The 20793-nt window shown below is 41.3% G+C and overlaps 1 protein-coding gene across 1 annotated transcript; it reads left to right on the forward strand.

Annotated features, from left to right (window-relative positions):
• Window positions 1-292: 292 nt before the first annotated feature.
• Window positions 293-19610, forward strand: SHOX (SHOX homeobox). The gene is made up of 5 exons (XM_070943365.1): window positions 293-620; window positions 4557-4765; window positions 12431-12488; window positions 12563-12651; window positions 19365-19610. Exons 1-5 carry the CDS (start codon window positions 293-295, stop codon window positions 19608-19610), a joined length of 930 nt encoding a protein of 309 aa, XP_070799466.1.
• The last annotated feature ends 1183 nt before the right edge of the window (window positions 19611-20793 follow it).

The raw sequence follows: 20793 nt of genomic DNA on the forward strand, positions 1-20793 counted from the left end.
GATCCAGTCTCTTGTGTTTCTACAGCTCCTGGACAAGGGGGTATCTGAGCGCGCGAGCACGCGCGCACACATTCACACATAGGCGGGAGCGCGCGTGCGCGCTTCTACAGCCCCCCCTCCCCAGCCTGGACAAGAGGGACCCCTCGGCCAGGACTCCCGAGCGGAGCCGCATCAGACGAGTTGCGCAAAGCCCAACAGCAGGATCGCTGGCGGTGGAACAAGCTGGCCTGGCGGTTTGGTGGCGGCGGGGTTTTTTAGGGCCCGGCTTCATCCCTTTCCCGGCCGGGTCGTCATGGAAGAACTTACGGCGTTTGTATCCAAATCTTTTGACCAGAAAAGCAAAGAGAGCAGCGGTGGCGGCGGCGGAGGTGGTGGTGGAGGAGGTGGAGGAGGAGGAGGAGGAGGAGGAGGCGGCAGTCACAAGAAGGAGTCCATCACGTACCGGGAAGTTTTGGAGAGCGGGCTGGCGCGGACTCGGGAGCTGGGCGGCTCCGATGCCACTAGCCTGCAGGAGCTGGCCGAGGGCGGCCCCCACTGTCCGGTCCACCTTTTCAAAGAGCCTGGAGAGAGCGACAAGGACAAGCTCAAGGACTTCAACCACGCCAGCAGGACCTCGGAAGGTAAAGAGGACTCTGTCACCCCCGCAGGCGCCCAGCAGATGCCTCTCTGCCGTCTTGGGCCGTCCCGCGCTTCCTTCCCGGGGGGCCGCTTTGGCGAAACTGTAGCCTAGAGATGGGGCCGAGTGGGGGTGGGGGACGGTAATAGGAGTAGACATGGGGACGGTGATAATAATAGCAGGAGCAGCAGCAGCGAAGAGCATTCAAAATAGGAAAACGAATCTCAAACTTCAGCAACCCCGCTTCCTCTTTCCTTTCTTTAGGTGAATTTAAACAATAGAAGGAAGAGAGTTTTCGCGCGCGGCCCGTTTTCCTTCGCGGCCAATTTAAAGTCGGAGCGTTGGGCAGAATTGGTTCTGGGGCTGATCTCGGCGGAATAGCTAAAATTATTTCAGTGAGGAGATGTGGGGAGCTTTGGGGGGTGGGGGGAAGAACTAATAAGCTCAAGATGAGTTGGCCGGAGGCTTGTCAGGCAAAGGGAAAACACGAAAGAATCCCCTCGCTTAAGATATTCCACAAATCTTTTTTTGTTGGGAGGTGGCGATGGATGGAGATGATCTCCAAGCTTTTCACCTGAACTGCTGCACTGCACTGCTTTTGCTTTTGCTTCTGGCCTTTAAGGGTTTGTCGAACTGGATAAAGAGTTAGGGCTACAGTATAGGAAGCTTTAAATACGGTCTACAGAAAAGGAGACCCCCGCCAATATAGGAAGTTAAGCAAGCATTTCTTCGACCACTTAGACTGAGTTTTATGCCACTTCTGCTTCTGGGCAAACCCGATAGAATTAAATCCAAGTATCTCTTAGGTTCGAAACGAAAGCACCGCAGTTTCGGCGGTGCTTGCTTTAGTATTAAAAGCAGAGCAGGGAAAGGTCAGTCTTTTAAAACTCTAATTCCGTTTCTTACAGGAATCTTTCTCCATTCTTCTTCTCTAAAACAATCCGAGGCACTGGCGTTATTGATGTCTGGCAATTTATAGATGAACCTTGACGTGTCTATTGAAAAGTAAATCAATTAGCTGTATTTTAGGGGGTTCCTCTGTTCTAAATGGGTTCAGAGAAGCAGATGTTCAATCGTTGTCAGAAAGACCCTATCACTAAAATCCCACGTAGTATCAGCTGGACTTGCCCTATGCTTTTTATTAGATCTGTTGTGATCTAAGAAAGAGATTGGCTTTAGGATGAAGTGATAGTTTATATTCCCAGCGGTCTTATTGTAATGATTTTAAGATCGATCGATCTCTATCTGTTTATCAGTTCAAGAATGACTGAATATAAATAAAGTTCTAACGATTATCCAGGATACTCAGATGCTAACAAACCAAAGCACCCGTATTATTTAGAAAAGCCTGTAAAGATTAAATAGTTTTAATGCATGTGTGCATAACTTCCCAAGATGCATGAATCCACGCAGCCTGTAAATCACATTTTGAAAATGCACTATATACAAATCTCTCTCTCATCTGTATATAGAAAAGTGATTTTAATGCTTACCAAAATGTGTTGTTTATCCACAATATCCAAATCTTTCCTACAAAATTAAAGTCTGCGGTCAGTCTGAAATGAAGTGTTCATAGCTCCACAAAGCTGGAGTTCATAGAAAAAAGAAAAGTCCATCTAGAGGCTTAATAAACATCGTGGATAAAATACTCGAAACGTGCTTGTAAAGGAAGGGCAGCTGTATGGCAAATGGGGAAATTCTGGTTCTGGAACTCGATGAAAATCCTGGATCGAGACTTGAGGGGTTTACAAAGATCCGGGTATTCGCGACCATAGTTGGTTAGATTCTTATAACTTTGATCTGGTGGTAGTGTAAAAAAAAATTCTAACTACAGTGTCTAGCGCTGATAATCTGGAAGTATTTTTTTTTTAAAAAATTCGGTACTATGGGTCCCCCTCCCGCCTCCGGCCCGCCGCCGCTTTTATGTTCCTTGGGAGACTTGGACTGAGAATTCAAGTAGGCTAAAGCTCTTTCAAAAAACAAAAAAACAAAAAAACAACAACAACTCCGCTACAATTTTCTTGGGCTGCCACAGATGAATCCTCTTCGAAGTGACTTTCCGGTGTGTGTCGTAAGATGAATAGTCTCCAAATTTTAGCTTTACAGTATAGTGAACTGATTTCATTGAGCAAGGGGAAGGAAGTTAAAGGTAATCAGCAACCGGTTTCCATTGCAGCCATTTTTTAGGGTGCATTTATATGGAAATCCATCTCTAAGGAACACATCTTTTGTGACAACTAAAAGAGAAATTCGGGAGCTTCCTTTGCTGCAGGAGCCAAGAGAAAACCATTGCCTAGAAAAAGGAGCCAACAGGGCTCTGTCGCGCTCATGTTCCAAAAATGGTGATTTTTGAACCTGGGAATTTAATCCTGAGCTTTCCAGAGCGGCCCTCAAAATCAAGACAGAGGTCTCCCTCCTTATGCCTTCGGAGACCCGCTGTTTTCCCTAAGACACAACCGGGGCAGAAGGCTCCATTCCACCAGCCACCCCTGCCCCATCCCTCCCTGCTCTTATCCCCCCCCCCTTGGCCGGGCCTTATAGGGTCCCCTCTTGCCAACAAGAACCCCTTAGGCAATTACTTTTCTTTTTAGTTTGCCAACTCAAGCCCACACATTTTTCTTTCTTCCCGAATTTGTAGAAAAGGACGCTCCCCTTCTTTCTCCTCCCCGATCCGGCTAAAATTCTCCTGCGTCCTTCCTCCTACGCTTAGTGGTCCTCTCTACAAGCTCTTTGCGCTGGCATGACGCCTGGGGGGCTATGCGTGTCTGGTGGGTTTCTCACGGTAGCCAGAGCCTTTGGTGTCTAGCGAGGACTCTTTCCCATAGGCAGTACTTCTGGAGAGGGGATACACGTAGAGCGGAATCCTTGGGATGTGTAAACTTTTGTACAAAGCGATGTAGAGGGGACTCTCCCTGCGTCAAATATTTAAACGAATCTCCCAAACCCCCCCTCCCCTCCAAGTTTCAACTGTATAAGAGCACGTTAAGGACATTTCCCATCACTTTCTCGTGAATGGAGACTTGTTCCCCTTCCCCCGCCACTTCATTTTCTGTTCTTTTTAACACCCCCCCCCCAAGGCTCGCTTAAACTGACGGTATAAAACAGGTTTATAACTCTGATCCGAAGATTTGCCCATCCCATTAAGCTTTCGCCGTGCTTCCCACCCCGCTAACCCTTCTCTTACCTAGCAGAACTGGGCTGGTCTTACTTAACACAAAACCAAGCCTAACAACATTTAGTACTTGGACAAGACACCACCTAGAAATCCTCTGTCTGTAGGCTAAACGAGAAAGTTGAAAACATTCTGCAGCATCACTTCTGCATGTTTGCTAAGCATAGATATGGACCTATCTATAAAGTGAATAGGCAACAGACTCGCGTGTATGGAGAAAATACGGGATGGAGTCTAAATTGATTTCTGGTTACCTATTCCCTAAATTATTTACAGTATCATGAAGAGTTGACGGGGTTCTGGTTATTGAGATCTGGGTTAATTCTACATCGAATATCAGAGCTAACATGATAACGCTTCGATCGGTGGAGCTGACTCAGTCTTTTGAATTGCCCACAAGAACTGGAAAAAGTAGAGACTTTTAAAACAGGCAGATGGCAAGGTTAAGGCACTCCCTTTGCACAGCGTATCTGCCTGTAGACCGCCATCCCGTCTCCTATGAAAGAAAGGGAATCCCACGAGACCCTGGAAGTGTCTTTGCGAGAGACGAAGCCTGCTTAAATCATCCCTTAGACTCGTTAACGAATATTGACCGAATCCTATCCGAAGTATCAGAACTAAACACTCTCGCCTTTTCTTATTCTCAGCTCTTGGGGTCAATCGCCTGTTCGATTACTTAGGAAAACATCTCCCTCTTTGGAGAAGGCTTCTGATATCCATCCAGGTCTGATGTTTTCCCTTTCTCCTTCTCTTTTCTCCCCACCCTAGGGATCTATGAATGCAAAGACAAGCGGGAGGAGGTGAAATCCGAGGACGAGGACGGCCAGACTAAATTGAAACAGCGGAGGAGCAGAACGAATTTCACCCTGGAACAGCTGAACGAGCTGGAGAGGTTATTCGACGAGACGCACTATCCGGATGCCTTCATGAGGGAGGAACTGAGTCAAAGGCTGGGGCTGTCTGAAGCTAGGGTGCAGGTAAGGAGGAAGAGACGTCCGTCCTCTGGTCTGGACTTCTAGTTTCCTTGTGGAACAACATCAGGACACGTGTCAAGGCAGCGGGGGGGGGGGGAGGAGGCGAGATGGGGAGAGGATTCGAACTTGGGCTGCTGCGCTCGGTTTCTTGACCCCTCGGAGCCTTTCCTTTCCACCGAACGCTCGGCGTCTCCTTGATCCCACTTCCAACCAATCAGCTGCTTGATATAACAGACCCAGCCAGGAGCGAAAGAACCTTTCGCTTTTCTCTTTTGTTTTTGTTGCGCTCTGTGGCGGGGCGGGGCGGGGACAATGGCTATGGAAAAAGCTGGGTGCTTTGGGAGTAAGATAATCCAGAGCCGGGGGGAAATGTGCCTCTGTTTGACTTGCATAACAAGAGCATGAATTCATAGGGCCCCATCTGCTCTTCCCTCCCCGATGCCCCTTAAAATATAATGTCTCTAAATCCTTAAGAATTGGTTTGAATTATGTACTGATAATTCGCCAAGGCATCTGTGATTTGTGTAATCTATCTATCTATCTATCTATCTATCTATCTATCTATCTATCTATCTATCTATCTATCTATCTATCTATCTATCTATCTAATCTCCAATCTATATCTTTTATCATCTTCTCTCTGTCTTTGTCCCCCATCCGTCCATCCGTCCACTCATCTCTGGGGTTGCCATATTAGGGCAAAAGAAATCCGGGCTACCACTAGATGGCAGCAAAAAGATACAAATACTGGTAATCACTGGTAGTAATTAGATCTACTAAGCTATCTGGGCTTCAGTTCTTCAAACTGTTAAGCCTATGGTTTTATGTAAAAGTTACAGGTCACCTCTTCTGAAGTAACAGATAAACAAATGGACCGCAAAGCTAAAGGAATACCAGTATTGGTAATAATGACCCATTCAGTTAGAAGGAAAGGAATTTTGATAAAATCATCTTGTGGAATTATAGGACAAGGTTTTAAAGTCAAAGGCAGGTGAAGAAAAATTACGCCCGGGAGCTTACTGCCCTTTCTTTTGACTATTTTATGAGGTGAGGAAGGAAGGGAAGGCATCCTTAGGAGAATCTCAACGGGATGCTTTGATTTTAGACTCTCCTTAGTTTTCCATCAGATCGACTTCCTCCTCATGGATTTAATATTATTGAGCATGTGTTCTAAACTAATCACCAGAATTAGATCTCTAGAGACCAGCACATACTCCTGGGGAAACAAGTTTGTTGTTTAGATTGTAATAAATAATCGTTTTCATTGTAATTCCCCCCTTCCAGATGACTGTGATATTTTTTCTTTTTTTATGACAAGTAACGGGAATATTTCATGTACATTTGCTGATTTTGGAAAAGAAACAGTAGCAGGGAAAATGACCAAGAAGGTTGTAGTAGTTTCAGTTCTCACCTCCCCCCTATAATCAGCTACATTAAATGAATTAAGAGATTAAATTTTGGCTGAAGGCTACATCAACTTTTATGTCACGTTTTCCAATTCCTTACAAGAGAAAGGCTCCTGTAATGTTCTTGAGAGGGCTATGATATAAAGTTTTCATTAAAATAAATTGTAGCATTTCTCTAAAAATAAATTGCATATAATTGAATTCTGCACTCTTTCTTTAAAACAGTTTATTACTGGGGTTAGTCCAGCACCCTAACAGGATATTCATAGTTACAGGAAAATTGGCGTTCCAAGTGTTTGCAGGTTTTTGAAATATTTGTTCTCCGCTCCCCTTAACCGTTCCCCTCCTCCGGGCAAAATTGCCCGCTCTTTCACACGAAACCCATAAAAGCCATACCCCCAGAAAGAGTTCAGCCTGATACAAAAGAAAGAAAGATTTAAAAGAGAAGGGGCCCCCGAGAAAACCGACCGCCCTTAATTAAAACATAAACAGGGTTTGATGTGCGTGACAGGAGTGGATCAAGATCTTATTTTTGTTTGGTAAAAGAAAGAAGGAACGGAAAAGTCTAGGTAGATTCTCCCCCCACCCCAAAACAGATATTTTAGTACTTTCAGAATTGTCTTCTAACCCTAGTCAATAGCTCCTGTCCCTTGTTGTTAAAGGATCTAGTTTCAATTTAGTGTGGAAATCTGCTGCAAATAAATTGGAGCTCCTGCGGTAGCTACTCCTTATTAACCTTTTATTTTTAGTGTTGTACCGGCAACTCATATCGCCCAGCTGTCAGTGTTATAATTGAAAGTTATGAGACCGTAGTGAAGGGTAGGCAGTAATTCAATTACGAGCAAATATCTTTGGGTTTTATGGCGCAGGGCTAAATTAAATGTCATTATTCACTGTCTCTAATGGAAATCAAAAGGAAATCAGATTAGAGCATTTGTGAAAGAAATCACTGAGTGATCCTTAATGAAGAAATAACTGTCTAAAACACTGTCCTGCGCTTTACTTAGCATATTCATGACTAGTTGGAATTGATCGGGAATCACACCCGGGCTGATTTATGAAGACTCTGCGCTTGGGCTAATTCATCACTTCCACGCCTCCTCCTCACTTTCTCCTTCGCCTCTTCCGGAGCTGAAAAGGGGAAGGGGCGTTCTGACATTTCGAGCTGGCAGAGCCCTTGGGCCTAAGCGGACGGGACCGAGGGCAAGAGCGGGGCTCAAGGCCGGCAGTCAGAGAGGCCCTTGGAACCGGCTTTCGGGTTGTAGTAAGATATTAAGAAGGTTTCGCTATAGACGACACATCGGTCTAGAGATCCTCAGAGGATCCATCTTTGTGAATGGCGTCAAGCTTCTAAGCCGAAGCAGCGAAAGTCAGCGTGACCTTGGGTGTAATAAAAAGGAAGGACCCTCCTCATGTCAAACCCCTAGAATTTAGCTACTTTTCGGCCAAAGGAAGCTAATGGCTCCCCTTTCCCAACGTCTTAAATGTACATCCGTCTTTTTTTTTTTTTTAAGAAAAAAAAATCATGTAAGCAAATTAGAGACTCCTTTAATAATTGCCGATTAAGTGACTTGGCTTTATAAGATCAAGAATTTATCTTGATGGGTTTTATCACTTATTTTTTATACTAAAGCTGTGGTGGCTGGAGTTTTCATTTCAGGGGAGATTCGTGTTGCTCTCGGTCAAAACAAAATCCAGTTAAATCCGAAACTCTCGGCCTGAAATCGATTAAAGCTGTTAGTCTGAAGACACGCCTACGAGAAACCCAGTTGCCTCGAAATCAATGGCGTTGTTTCCCAACGGAGACGGAGGGAAGATGATTTAGACTCGACTCGAAATTTTAGTTTGTTTGATGTCGCTAGGACAGGAATTGTTTCTATCTTGGGAAGAACATTTCGAGAACCTACTGAGGGAAACAAGGGGTGCTGATTTTTAGTTAGAAAAGAGTAGAGGAGAACCGCGAAGCGGGGAAAAAACGAGCTCTTGTTTAAAAAGTTTCAGGACCCTGCAAAATGCGTTTGCATTTATTTTAATTCGGCTACTCACTGCATTAATTCAAGGTCTCGCATATTGGTTATTGGGGGTGCCGCGGGGAAAGGGAGACTATCCCACGTGCTGCAATGTAAAGACGGCCAATTCCTGTTCAAGAAACCATTCCAGTAGCTCTGGATAATTAATGTCTTTGGAAGCCTTTCTTTGCACTAATTACTCCGTTGTAAATGGCCATCATTAAGGCAATTGAAGAAAGCTTGGAGGCGAAATGTGATGTAGGAAGTGCAGTTAGTATTAATTAAGCGTATGATCAACTTGGCAAGCAGAAGACCTCGGCAGGGGGCGGGGCAAAGGGCCACAGTCTCAACTCTTAGATTTGATCTGTCTCCATCACAAGCAGGGTTGGGAGGCTGGCTGGCTAGGGAAGCAAAGGGTGTGTGTGTGTGCTTTGCAGGGAGGCTGTATCTTTCCAAACCAGGTTTGAAAAATTTCTAGCAGGAGGATAAACGCCTTGGCTACTGGGTAGGTCAGTGACATGCAGTGTCACACCAGCTTCACAAGAAGGCATTTCCAAAAGGGAAGGCAGATTTTCTGAATTACAGTAGTTTTAGAATAAAATACAATGAATCAGCTGGGGGGGGGGGGTCGCACAGGATTAATATTAATCTGTTAAACCCAGATCTAGAAATGTTTTGATTGCCTGCTGGAAGCTATGCTGTTTCAACAGCCAGAAGGAATGTCAAAAAGACACATTTACATGGACTGATTGTGGATTTTAGCCTCATATTCTCAACTTAATTAAAGCAGAAGTTTAAAAGCACAACTGAAAATCAGCCAGACTTGATACTTTCCCTAGTGACTTTTAGTGACTGTGTTTGCATCACAACCAGAATTGCATTTCTCCTAACTACAACATTTATGCATGATGCAAACTCAATTCACGTGGTGACTTTAGGGTTTCTTGGGTTGTAAAAAGATAGGCTTCCCCAAGTCCAGTTCCTCTTCTGCTGATCATGTGGACACATGATCAGCAGAAGTGGTTTACTTGGCAATGGTATAGAAGTGCTTCATCTTTGCCTTCTTCTGATTGTAACTTCCCACTTCCCTCAGATTTTCAATACTCTCCCATCTAAATACAGCACTAACCAAATACAACTTGGCGTAGCTTTTTCCTGATCAGCCAAGGTTATCTAGGTGCTGCCACCTAGCTGTAAGAATGTGTGGGAATCCCAAAAAACTTAGTTGAGAAAAACATGATTCAGTGAATCCTAGCTAAGCATGTTCAAAGAAGATAACTAAATTGTATATTCATATATAGAGATGAACAAACTTGAGATCTCAAGTCTTCCAATTGTTAAGTGTGAATTCAGTTCTGAGTGTCATATCCACCTTCTTGAAAACTAATTTAAATTGCAGCACTTTAAAACCTTATCCTATGTATATTGTCTCTAAGTCACTGTTGACTCCTGGCAACTGCCTGGATGAATTGCCTACAGTTTTCTTAGCAAGATTTTCAGGAGTGGTTTGCATTTGCTTTCTTCCAGGGACTGAGAGAGAATGACTGGTCCAAGATAACCCAGCCGGCCTTGTGCCTAAAATGGGACTAGGATTCATGGTCTGTCACTTTCTAGCCAGGTGCTTTAACCATTACATCAAATTGGATCTCAGAAATAAGCCCTTCAAATTGACAGACAAGTTCTTCTGTGTATTTAGGAAGAAGAATTCCTATCTCAAAAACTACCGAGGCCTTTATGGAAGCCTTTCTTAACCTGGTGCCCATCCAGATATGTAGGATCGCTTCTTCCTTAATTCTCATAACTATCCTGGTTAGGAATTTTGGGAGCTAGTCCAGCACATCTTGAAGTTCTAGACTGAAAGAGAATGCTTTATGGTAGCACTATTGTCCCCCCCCTTTTTTGTGTGTGTGTGTAATAGATGATGTTACTTTTCTAGAAAGACTTTCTAGGAATTGTTTTGAACTTTGAGTTCAAATACTAATTTTGCAGGTGTATTGGAATGCTATTTATTCTGCAGTTAGGTTTACTTCACCCAGACTCATTTTTATAAACCTACCATAAGATTTTTTTTCAAGACAAGATTGTCAAAATAAGCAATTGTGGTCAAACTGGAATGTAAATCAGTGGTTAGATAAGTTAAATACCTACCCCAAATTATACAGAATGGTAGAAGTCCTATTAGAAGAGTGAGTTTAGCAATCACAATATTGAAGACATAATTCAGTTTTCTCAGTAGGAGGAATTGTGTCATGCTGTTCTTTCCAGAATTCACTAGATGGATAAAATAGCAGTTCCTATATAAGGCATTCAGCCCCTGAGGCCAAAGACACAATTTGCTTTGTCTAAAAAAAGAAGAAGCAGCAGCAGCAGCAGCAAACTGGCAAATATGTTGTGTGTGTACCATCCATATGGTTAACATTACTATTTTTGAGATACTGAAATGATAGGAAAACCAGAGTTCTTAGTCAGGCAGCCCCATGGTACTCTAGGAAAGTGTATAAGTCCCAGTTAAATTTGGAATGACAAGAGCAATGCAATGCTTTGCACAGTGTCCTTGAAATCCAAACTCAGACCTTTCAGGATGTTTTCCCAGCTTGGAAACTTCTATAGAATGTTGAACCACAAATCCCAGCATGTACCACCCCACAAAGGAATGCGGGGCTCCAGATTAGCAAGTCAGAAATACACAAGCATAAGTTTTGCTATATAATGAATTTTCAATTTCAATTTTTAAGCTTGTAAAAGAGAATTCCCAGCATGTGCAAAGGCAGCTAGGATTGTCACATTATTGAAGGGGTGGTTTGATTTGGGCAACCCAGCCATTGGGTTTGAAAGGCAGCAACCTCACTGGGAATGGATGTGGTCTCCAAGCAGGCATCTGTATGTAAGGTCTAGAGAGGCTGCAAAGTGAGTTTTGAATCTGCCTCATTGTAAGGAAACTTCTTACGGCTCTTTTAAAAGTCTTTATTTAGGAGCATTGAGGAAGACTTCTTTGCAGTGATTCAAGCACAGGATGGAGGTGTAACCTATTCATTTTGTAGCTGGGAATGCTGGAGATCTATTCATAGCAGCAGCTGTGAGCCCAATTCCCATTTCCCCCCACTTGTAGGCTATTTAATTCATTTTTCCCTTTTGGATGGAGTTAAAACCAGTGGTGAGATTCAGCCAGTTCACACCACTTCGGGAGAACCGGTTGTTAAAATTTCTGAGCAGTTTAGTGAACTGGTTGTTGGAAGAAATCAATAGGGCAGAGAACCGGTTGTTAAATTAGTTGAATCCCACCACTGGTTAAAACTATTTGCGCCTGTAGTCCTTTCATGGAAAACTCTCAGGCCTTGTATCATTTTGATCGAATGCCTTTAATAACCATATGATTATTAAGAAGACTCAGGATGCCAATCTAATTAAGTGGGTGGACAAGGCATACACAGCCCATTTTAGCACAGAACTGGGCCAGTTAAGTAGGTGTGTGGATGCAAGCAACTTTATGCATTGAATGTCCTGAATCCTTCTAACACCTACAAAAAAAAAAAAATCACATCTGGATGGTTTGAAGCACATCCCCTTAATCTGCATTATGCCAGCAGTTTTGCCCACTCAGATGCCAGGTGGATGTGTTGGACTATAACTTCCATCATCCCCAGTGACCCAGCCCTGGCTATTGTCATTTGCAGATGAAGCGTAAAGTGTTTTAACACATATAGAGATCAGCAGATTGGGGAAGGCAGATCCATAACTGAGTAAGGTGGGAAAAATAAAGAGGGGGGGGGAGTCAAGATCCCATTAAATTTTAAGAATGATAATCTGCTGAAATGTTGCTTGAGCTCAGTGGGATTTAATTATGAGTAGAACCTCAAGGGATGGTACTATAGTAGTGTTATTACTGCTTTTTGGGGGCTTAATTTAGCCACAAAGAATAGGTTTTTATCTTGTGAGCTCTATTGTGTATGACTTTTCTAAAAATCATCTTTTGATATCAAACAAACATACTGAAATGAAGAGATTTTCTTCTCAGGAACTTATTCTGAATATTAGAACCAAAAGGTTACTTGAGACCTTTGTCCTCACCTGCTCATCACATCTAACAACAATTTCAGATTGTCTTTCTTCTCATACAAGCATTTCTGTAACCACACATTTTTCCTGTTTCCTAGCTTTTAAGAAAGTTTGGGGAGTCATAGACTGATTTTGCTTAGCTCAATGCTGCTCCCGACTGCTTTTATTACTGCCAACATCTCTTCTCCTCTTGGCAGGTTTGGTTCCAGAACAGAAGAGCCAAATGCCGAAAACAAGAGAACCAGATGCATAAAGGTAGGTTCTGGAAGGAAGTGGGGCAGGCTGACCTTTCCAAAGACTCTTTCCTGACCCTATACCTTTGCTTGCAGGTGTGATCTTGGGTACGGCCAGTCATTTAGACGCCTGCCGAGTGGCCCCTTACGTGAACATGGGAGCCCTAAGGATGCCTTTCCAGCAGGTAGCTTATTTGAATTTTCATCTCCAGAGCGACCTATCTAAGATAACTATTAAGTTAGTATTTGGGCAGAGGGAGAGAAGGAATGTATGACAAAAGGACATATTCTGACATATGTACACAGAAGGGCTTTCATTACCAATAGTTCCTGGTGTCTTGGCTCTCTGGTTTTAAAAATAGAAATCTGGAAAGTTTTTAGCAGAGTAGGTTTATTTAAAAGTCATCCCCTCAATATTCTGTAGAATTCTAATATGCTTAATCTCTGCCACACTCTTGTAACATAGCCGGTTAGTGAGTGAGATGGGCAGTCTCTAAACTTGACATATAAATACATAAGAATAAAATAAAAAACCTACAGTGTATATACCTATTGATTGCGACCAGCATCTCAGTTTGATTCCAAAATACTTGCTAATAGTGACAGGTAAAACTCCAGCCAATAGATGTTGCTGGAGTGCATTTGTTGAATTTGTTGAGCACTTTGAACATCCAAAACAAGTTATTACAGTGAATGCAAAGTGAGAAATGTTTCCAGCTGTGGGGGAATACATCCTTAGCATGTAGTCTGAGCAAACAGAAAATAAGATTTAGTTATTGTTCTTCCTTCCAAATCCACACTCTGTGTTTCTTCGGTAGGGCTGGTTTTCTCTAGATATGAAAAATAGGCAGCTTTGAGTCTGGTTAGTACTTGGATCGGGGGAGCTCCAGGAAATACAAGGATTAGGAAGTTGAAATTGAAAAAAAAAATATTCCAGAAAAAGGAAATGGCAAACTACAGGGGTAGGATGTATTGGTGAAGTCAAGCAGAGTCCAATTCAACTCAGAGGAAACTTTTTTACATGATGTATCATGGATCTTTAGCACAGCTAAACCCTTGTGGCATCAAAGTAATGCTTAATGGAATAGCCTGTTACATTGTTCTGCTGGTGGGAAAGGAAGCACACTGTGAGGTGCTGATTGGCTGACCAGTAGTTAGCGGCATGTATTTTGTGCTCCCTGTATAAAATTTATGCAACCCCTCCCCTCCCCCGCAAAATCTGTCAATGACTGATGAAGGCTACATTGTACATACAAGTATTTCTGGACAGGAAACAGAACAAAGTTTATATCCTTTGGCAGATTAATCATGAATTTCTGGTTACTTCCCAGAATTCAAAGGTGCTATAAAGCTCTTTAAAATGTGGAACAAGATAAGGGCAGCATAATCCAGGGGGAAGCAATGGAGGATTCTTGTGTCAATAATAACTGAGAGAAAAGGACTTTAACACAGTGTTGTGCCACCTTATCACAGGATATTATCAATGTCTTTAATAATTTCACAATTATTACAGACCTAGCTTCTGTTAGGATTGAACATGGAACAACATGGTTTCAAATAGCACAAAGAAGGCAGTTTTGCTCATAACAAGATAAAAACGAAACTAATGGGGACAGAGGCAGCTGTGTTAGCATTTGAACACTGATCCTCTATTCTTGGGTGCTAACATTTTTCCTTCCCATCTCTTTCTACCACCCTCTGTCTTTCTAGTTAATTTCAAAATTTTCTAGGTTAGATTGCTGTCTAAAACCAAGTATATTCATAACATTAAAAAAATAAGCTTATGTATATCACTGCTGCTGAGTCTATTTTCTGCAAAAGATTTCGTTGTATGTTAAAAAGCCTGTTAATAATAACATCAGTTCTGCCGGGCTTCTTTTGAAGCCATTATTCTTTTTTAAATTAAAAAAGTACCATCATTTCTGGCTTTTTGGAGTAAAGAATTTAGTGGGTGAATGAAATAAGTCTGTGTTTTTCCTATTTTAATTCGTCAGAGTTGTAGCAAAAAATTTAGTCTTCCTCTTTTTTTCAAGGAAACATTTTTTCTTAGCTGTTTTGTAAAAGTCTTGTAGGGAAAGATGGCAGTCTGAATAAGCTGTTATGGAACTATTGTTCAGCTTTACTGTGGATTCTTTTGGTGGGATTTTAGGAATGTCCTCTAGACTTCCCTGCGTGATATTTGTCATTTTTATATTTTCATATCAGATCCTATATCATTTCTCTTTTGAGAGAAAACCCATTAAAGAGAAAATGAAGGAATAATTACACATGCTTTAGTGGAATGCAGGTGATCAATTAACTCAATAAGTTTTTATATGTAATGGTAGAAAGCAAAGAGAAGTTGGAGTCAACACTTTAAAAAAGAGTCACATTGACCACTGACGATTAGAGCAGAAGCTTTCATAGGAGGCATAGAGAGGATAAAGCAGCATGTAAATTATTCCTTCACTTTCCCTTTGATCACAGTTTGAGTGCTTGGCAACTGGCCTGCATCTATGACTTTTTGCAGGATCCCATGGTCACGTGACTGCAGTTTATGACTGGCGTCTTTTGGTTTCCACAAAAAATGTCCATTGTGAAAAATGGGTTTGCTTAACAATCCTATTGATTTGCTTAAGGACTGTCACAAGAAATGTTCTAAAATTGGGTTGGTCACTTGATGACCGCTTAACCAGCATGACCTATGACTGTAATTCTGGGTTCAGTTATGTTCATAAGTTGAGAACTACCTCTACTGTGTTTCCATCAAGGTCATCTTCCTTATCTTCTACATTTTTATTCCCCAAATAAACTTCTAGGAAAATGAACCTGGTTTTGGCACATGTGATAGCAAAGCAGTGCGATACAAATTCCAGAAAGAAGAATTTGCCTGAAGGAAAAAAAGAGCAAGAATCAAAATTAAAGGGGAATGAAGGGAAAAACAGGGGGAGGAGAGGAGAAGAAATATATAGTAGATAGCTACATAGGAAAAAAGAAAAAAAATTGATGTAAGCAGAAATTACTGCCAGATACTGGACCTTTGGAGCAAACCAAAGGAATGTAGGCATTGGAATATTCAGCAGGAGGGAGACAGTGTGGAAAAAGAAGACTGTTACTGATTAAAAAAGAAAATGAAACTCCAACTCAGCGTAGTACCTTATATTCCAGATTTTAGGGGGCAAAATAGGCTAAGAGAATTGAGATGAAAAAGTCTCGCAGGCAGCATGAAAAGGAAATGTTGCAGTTTAAAGCTGAAGTATATCAGAGGACTGTGCCTCTGATTTTCCAGGAGAAGATCTCCCCCTTTTAGTGTCAGCTGCTGAAAGGTAGAATTTGGGATCAGAACTCTTTGTGAAATTCATTTCCAAAAATGTCTTTGCGAAATCCAGAAGTCTTTGTGAAATTCATTTCACTAAAGGAGGCCCAATGAGCTTCACAATAATCTTCCTGAAGAACAAGTGTTTCCATATACAGTTCTTAAAGAAACTGTATGTAAATGTTAAAGGACCTGGAACCCCCCGCCCCCCGCCAGGAATATGCTTAGATCTTTGCACCAAAAGCCAGAGAACTCTTGTGGAGTTTTGCTCCTAGTGCCTTGTATATATCCCTCAACTCTTTATATTCTGTCCTCTAGTACTTGGTGTTGATTGCCCTACTCTATCCCAAGAAATCCAGCTTTACCTATAGTGATCATCCATCTGGAAAATCCCCCATTAGATGTGGTCACCAGCCATCCATAGCCTTGTTAGAGCAGCTGAAAATCACAATTCTATGTATCTTGCTGTTCTGAACCATTCTATTTTGATAATTTCATCATTCTCTGTTACAGCATTTGTTTTGAACTGCAGGAATCTCTATTGTACTGTCTCTTTAGCCTGCCCTTGGTATGGAAACAATAAACTTATTTGGGGCTGCAAGAAACTTGGGAGTAGAGTTAAACTGCCTGTAAAATAGAACATAAATGTTTTTCAGGAGAACAGTACAGTTGGTATATTTCTAAAGGAATGTAGATGGCTTGAGATTAACAATCCAGAAAAAAAGACAGAATTAATACATGTGGACTAATTTTATTTCCCATGAGTTGAAGATTAAAAATAAAGGAGGCCAAACTCAGTAATTGGAGGTACTAAATAGAGAGGAGTTTCTATTTCAAATTTGGCAGAGAGTTATTTTTAGTCCACTCTGAAAAAACTGTACACAAGAAAGAAGCCTGTTTTGGTCTGATGAGTTTGATTACAACTTAAGAGAGCCTGTGAGTTTGAGTTATGGTAAGAAAATCTTTTAGGACAATGGTAGACCATGAGACTTATGTAACTTTGCAAGGGCTTGGAAGCAAGGATCCTTATTAATTACCAGTGGCCAGAATGTTGCAATGCAACATTAATTCATGCCCTTTGCGGATATCATGGTTCTGATATTCATGTTCATATTTGTACTAGAAGTATCCCTTGCCATCACTCAGAAGAGAAAGTGGAAGAGAGTGGAAGGGGAAACCCATAATAGCAGAAGAGGCTGCAGGAAGCATTGGGAATAATTGGAAAAAAAATGAGATTGTAGATATTTTATAAAGACAGGAAGAGTAAAAAAGAATTGTTTTACATATTTAAAATGAAATAAGATCTTCTGCTTAAATCCAGAATCATAACAATACTAAGCTGGAAGAGAAGGAAAGAAATCTTGAAATGACCAATCCTTGTTTTTACTTGAATATAAAGATGCTTCTTTATAGGAAGAAGAGGAAGAGGCTAAGAATCTGGGGAGAATGTAGAACAGATTAGAGAATGAAAACACAGAAAGGAAAGGGAGGCAATCACTATATTAAAAGGAAAAGGAAAAGGAAAAGGAAAAGGAAAAGAAAGCACTCTTGTGATAAAGTAAACATCCCATAAATTCCCTAATCCTAAATATTCTATATATCATCCTGGCTGTCTTTATGAAATTATTATTATAGTTTTTATTGTTTAAAAAAACCAACATACTATACCTGAGGCATCATGCTTCCAATAAGTGAGATGACAAGAGATTTTGAATTGAGCTCAAATTTATCATTATATTATTTCTGCTGAAACAAACCTACTTTTATCATAAGATGCAGACTATCTTTTGACTGGTAACTCCTTAAGACTCTGTCCAACCACATCAAATGCCAGACCCTGGGCAGGGGTGCGGCGGGGGGAGGGGGAGGGAATAGGAGGGAGGAGAGGTTCTATCTGGAAAAGCTAGTTTGTAATATTTCCATACAAGGACACTTTTAGTGATATTTACAATAATCAATATAGATAGCGTAATGTAGCAAGGAAGAGAATGCTGTCAGTTTGAGTGGTATATTCACCCAGTGGCATTGTGCAATAATAGATTCTGGATTATAAGAAAATATAATTAAGAGCTGTGGTGGCGCAGTGGTTAGAATGCAGTACTGCAGACTACTTCTGCTTCCTGCCGGCTGCCTGCAATTCGGCAGATTGAATCTCACTAGGCTCAAGGTTGACTCAGCCTTCTATCCTTCCGAGGTGAGTAAAATGAGGACCCAAATTGTTGAGGCAATATGCTGACTCTGTAAACCGCTTAGAGAGGGCTGTAAAGCACTGTGAAGTGGTATCTAAGTCTAAGTGCTATTGCTATTGCTTTAATGTATCTTGATTATGAGTTTTTTTATTTTTAATCTTTGAGTATCTGCTTATCTATTTTTTAATATTAGTGATAAAAACAAAAAGAATGTGAAATCAAAAGACTATTAGTATTACAATAGTAGGAGTATTAGTTTACAGATATTCTGGTCACTTAAACAATGTGGCAACTTTTTTATCTGTAGACCATGCTCCATTTTTAAAAGACCTGGATGGCAGCAGTGATACCTGGGGAAGGGTGGAGTTAAACTTTTCAACCTGTTTTGTAGGAGTGGTTTAAGGGACATGATTTAACACACCTGTTTTGTTCTTTATTTTATGGAAAATCGTTAATAAATGCCATCAAAAATCAGTATAATCTTGGGGCGGTTCTCACATATAATTGAGAGTTACAGAAGTATAGTTTCCCTTTGTGTAAATTACCACAATTTGACAAGAAGAGACATGATTTTTGTCAAAATCATGCCCAGCAATGCTTGGTTTTTTAAAGCAGAAATGGAAAACTTTTTTCAGTGAAAGGCTCTTGAAATATTGAAGATGAGTTTATGATGGGTGGACCTGTATTTTAATAGAAGATGGATCTAGATGAAGGAGAGGGTGAACCTATTATTTAGTGTGAGTGGATCTTGCATCATTACTCCTTCTGCCTCTTTTTGTGCTATCCAATCCCATCTCTGCCTCCCTTTCTTCTTCAAGGACTTCAATCTGAAGAGTTAACTATTCCCAAAAGTGCAAGAATGGAGCTATAGGAATTGCTTAAATGATACTAAGTACCACATGAAGTTAATTAAAGTGTTATACAGTCCTTAGTCAGCCACAGAATTGTTTCATCAACTATTTATTTCATACTTGTGTGCCCCAGACAGATAAACGGTAAATACTCAACCTTCACAGAATTAAAATTACTTAAATAAATAATCATTTACAAAGCCACAGAGTAATGCCTGATAAAGAGTAAGGGAGATGACCTTGACAAAAATATGCAAGAACCATTACCTAGACAAAGAGGGCTGAAAGAGGGTGGAAGCCCTGAGAAGCAAGACCAAGCAAATGCCACTCTGATCCACTGGGGCATAAGAAAGAGCGGAATGACATAAATAAGATTTTTGAGATGGGCATAAATAGAATCTTGCAAGATTCTATTATCATGCCCATCTCAATAAGGTATAGTCTCCTTGTGGAATTGATTTCCTGGTCTGGTAGGGCTGACACGCCTGTTTGTCCTGTTGGAATATCTGTTGGAATATCTCCTGTTAATCTATTTTCTTTATGGTTCTTTTCCCCCCCTCCAGGTCCAAGCTCAGCTGCAGTTGGAGGGGGTCACCCATGCCCACCCTCACCTCCATCCTCACCTAGCTGCTCACGCCCCTTACTTGATGTTTCCTCCCCCTCCCTTTGGACTCCCAATCGCCTCCTTGGCTGATTCTGCCTCTGCAGCTGCAGTTGTGGCTGCAGCCGCCAAGAGCAACAGCAAGAATTCCAGTATTGCTGACTTGAGGCTCAAGGCTCGGAAACATGCTGAGGCCCTAGGGCTTTGACATTTCCTTTCTGGAAGCAGTTTCATTGCCAGGATGGACAATAGTTTCCTTTTTCTCCAGCTGTCATCCATGCTTGGCTGAGACAAGGACAAGTGCTAGATTTTGAAAAGCTTGGGAGTCCTCATAGATGCACAATCAGAACTGGCCTGCTTTTTCTTCCTTGCTTTTCCCTCTTCTTCCTCTTCCTATTTCGTTCCAAGATGTAAGAAGTGATTCAGTTGATCTGAGGATCGAAGGACCCACCTGTCTACCTTTTTGATTTTGGCCAAGCGCTTAGTGCTGATAATTGCAGCCAAACTTTTTCACTCCCACCAGAGGCACACTGAGTCTGAATTTAAGATATAAATAACAACTTTACAAAAGAAAAAAAAAACAAGAATACTTTGGGGAGGAGAGAAGATGAGAGGGATAATTCTCCAAATTATGTGGCATCTTTGAATGTTGGGACAACTGGAGCTTGACCATGGCCAAAGTGATCATCAGCCTAAAACTGTTCACTGCTATCAGTTTTGCAAAGTTGTGCATGTGCCTAACATCTAACACCATTTGGAAATCACAGACTCTGCTGGAACAAAACCCAAGCTTGAAAACAATCCCAGGGACTGGTCTCCGTTACCATAACATTTCTCCTTAGTTGCCAAGTATATTCTAGCTATTTCACAAATTGCTCACGAATTAAGGAGCTGCTTTTGCAAAAGTGGCTTACATTTAAAACATGGAATTTCAAATTACAGATAAGGCAGTTTAATCTGGACATAGCAGACCCTCCAGCTGTATATTTTACAAAGAGCTGCAACAACACAAAAGTTTGAGAGACAAAATTACACAAAAATCAGAGGTGATCTAAGTGATGGAAACAATGATAACGAACATAATAATAATCAACCATCTGAACAAGCAGATATGTTGTAAGACAAGGACAGGTTGACTTCCTTGCTTTGTTTTCCAGATGTCTGGATTTCTCAGAAGAAGAATCTCCTTGGCTTGCTCTCGAGAGATTGATTCAGCTATCAAAGATGGACATGCAGTTTTAAAAGCATAATACTGATGCAGTGTTACATTTAGTGAAATGCAATTGAGTGCAGTAAAGTGCAATACTGTAAATATTTTAGACTAAAAGGGAAAAATAGCAACACGTTCTTATTCTGTTTGTAACCTACTCTATAGGAACTGTTTACCTGGT

This window comes from Pituophis catenifer, unplaced genomic scaffold, assembly GCF_029215685.1.
Source record: "Pituophis catenifer annectens isolate HBS135680 unplaced genomic scaffold, rPitCat1.0.hap2 SCAF_4, whole genome shotgun sequence".
In the NCBI taxonomy this organism is placed as follows: Eukaryota; Metazoa; Chordata; class Lepidosauria; order Squamata; family Colubridae; genus Pituophis; species Pituophis catenifer.

What these genes read in the sequence shown, in the direction of transcription:
- SHOX (XM_070943365.1), top strand. Translation starts at nt 293, where the DNA reads ATGGAAGAACTTACGGCGTTTGTATCCAAATCTTTTGACCAGAAAAGC. An exon ending in CGCCAGCAGGACCTCGGAAG is followed by an intron (nt 621 to 4,556) that starts GTAAAGAGGACT and finishes TCCCCACCCTAG; the next exon opens with GGATCTATGAATGCAAAGAC. An exon ending in TAAGGATGCCTTTCCAGCAG is followed by an intron (nt 12,652 to 19,364) that starts GTAGCTTATTTG and finishes CCCCCCCTCCAG; the next exon opens with GTCCAAGCTCAGCTGCAGTT.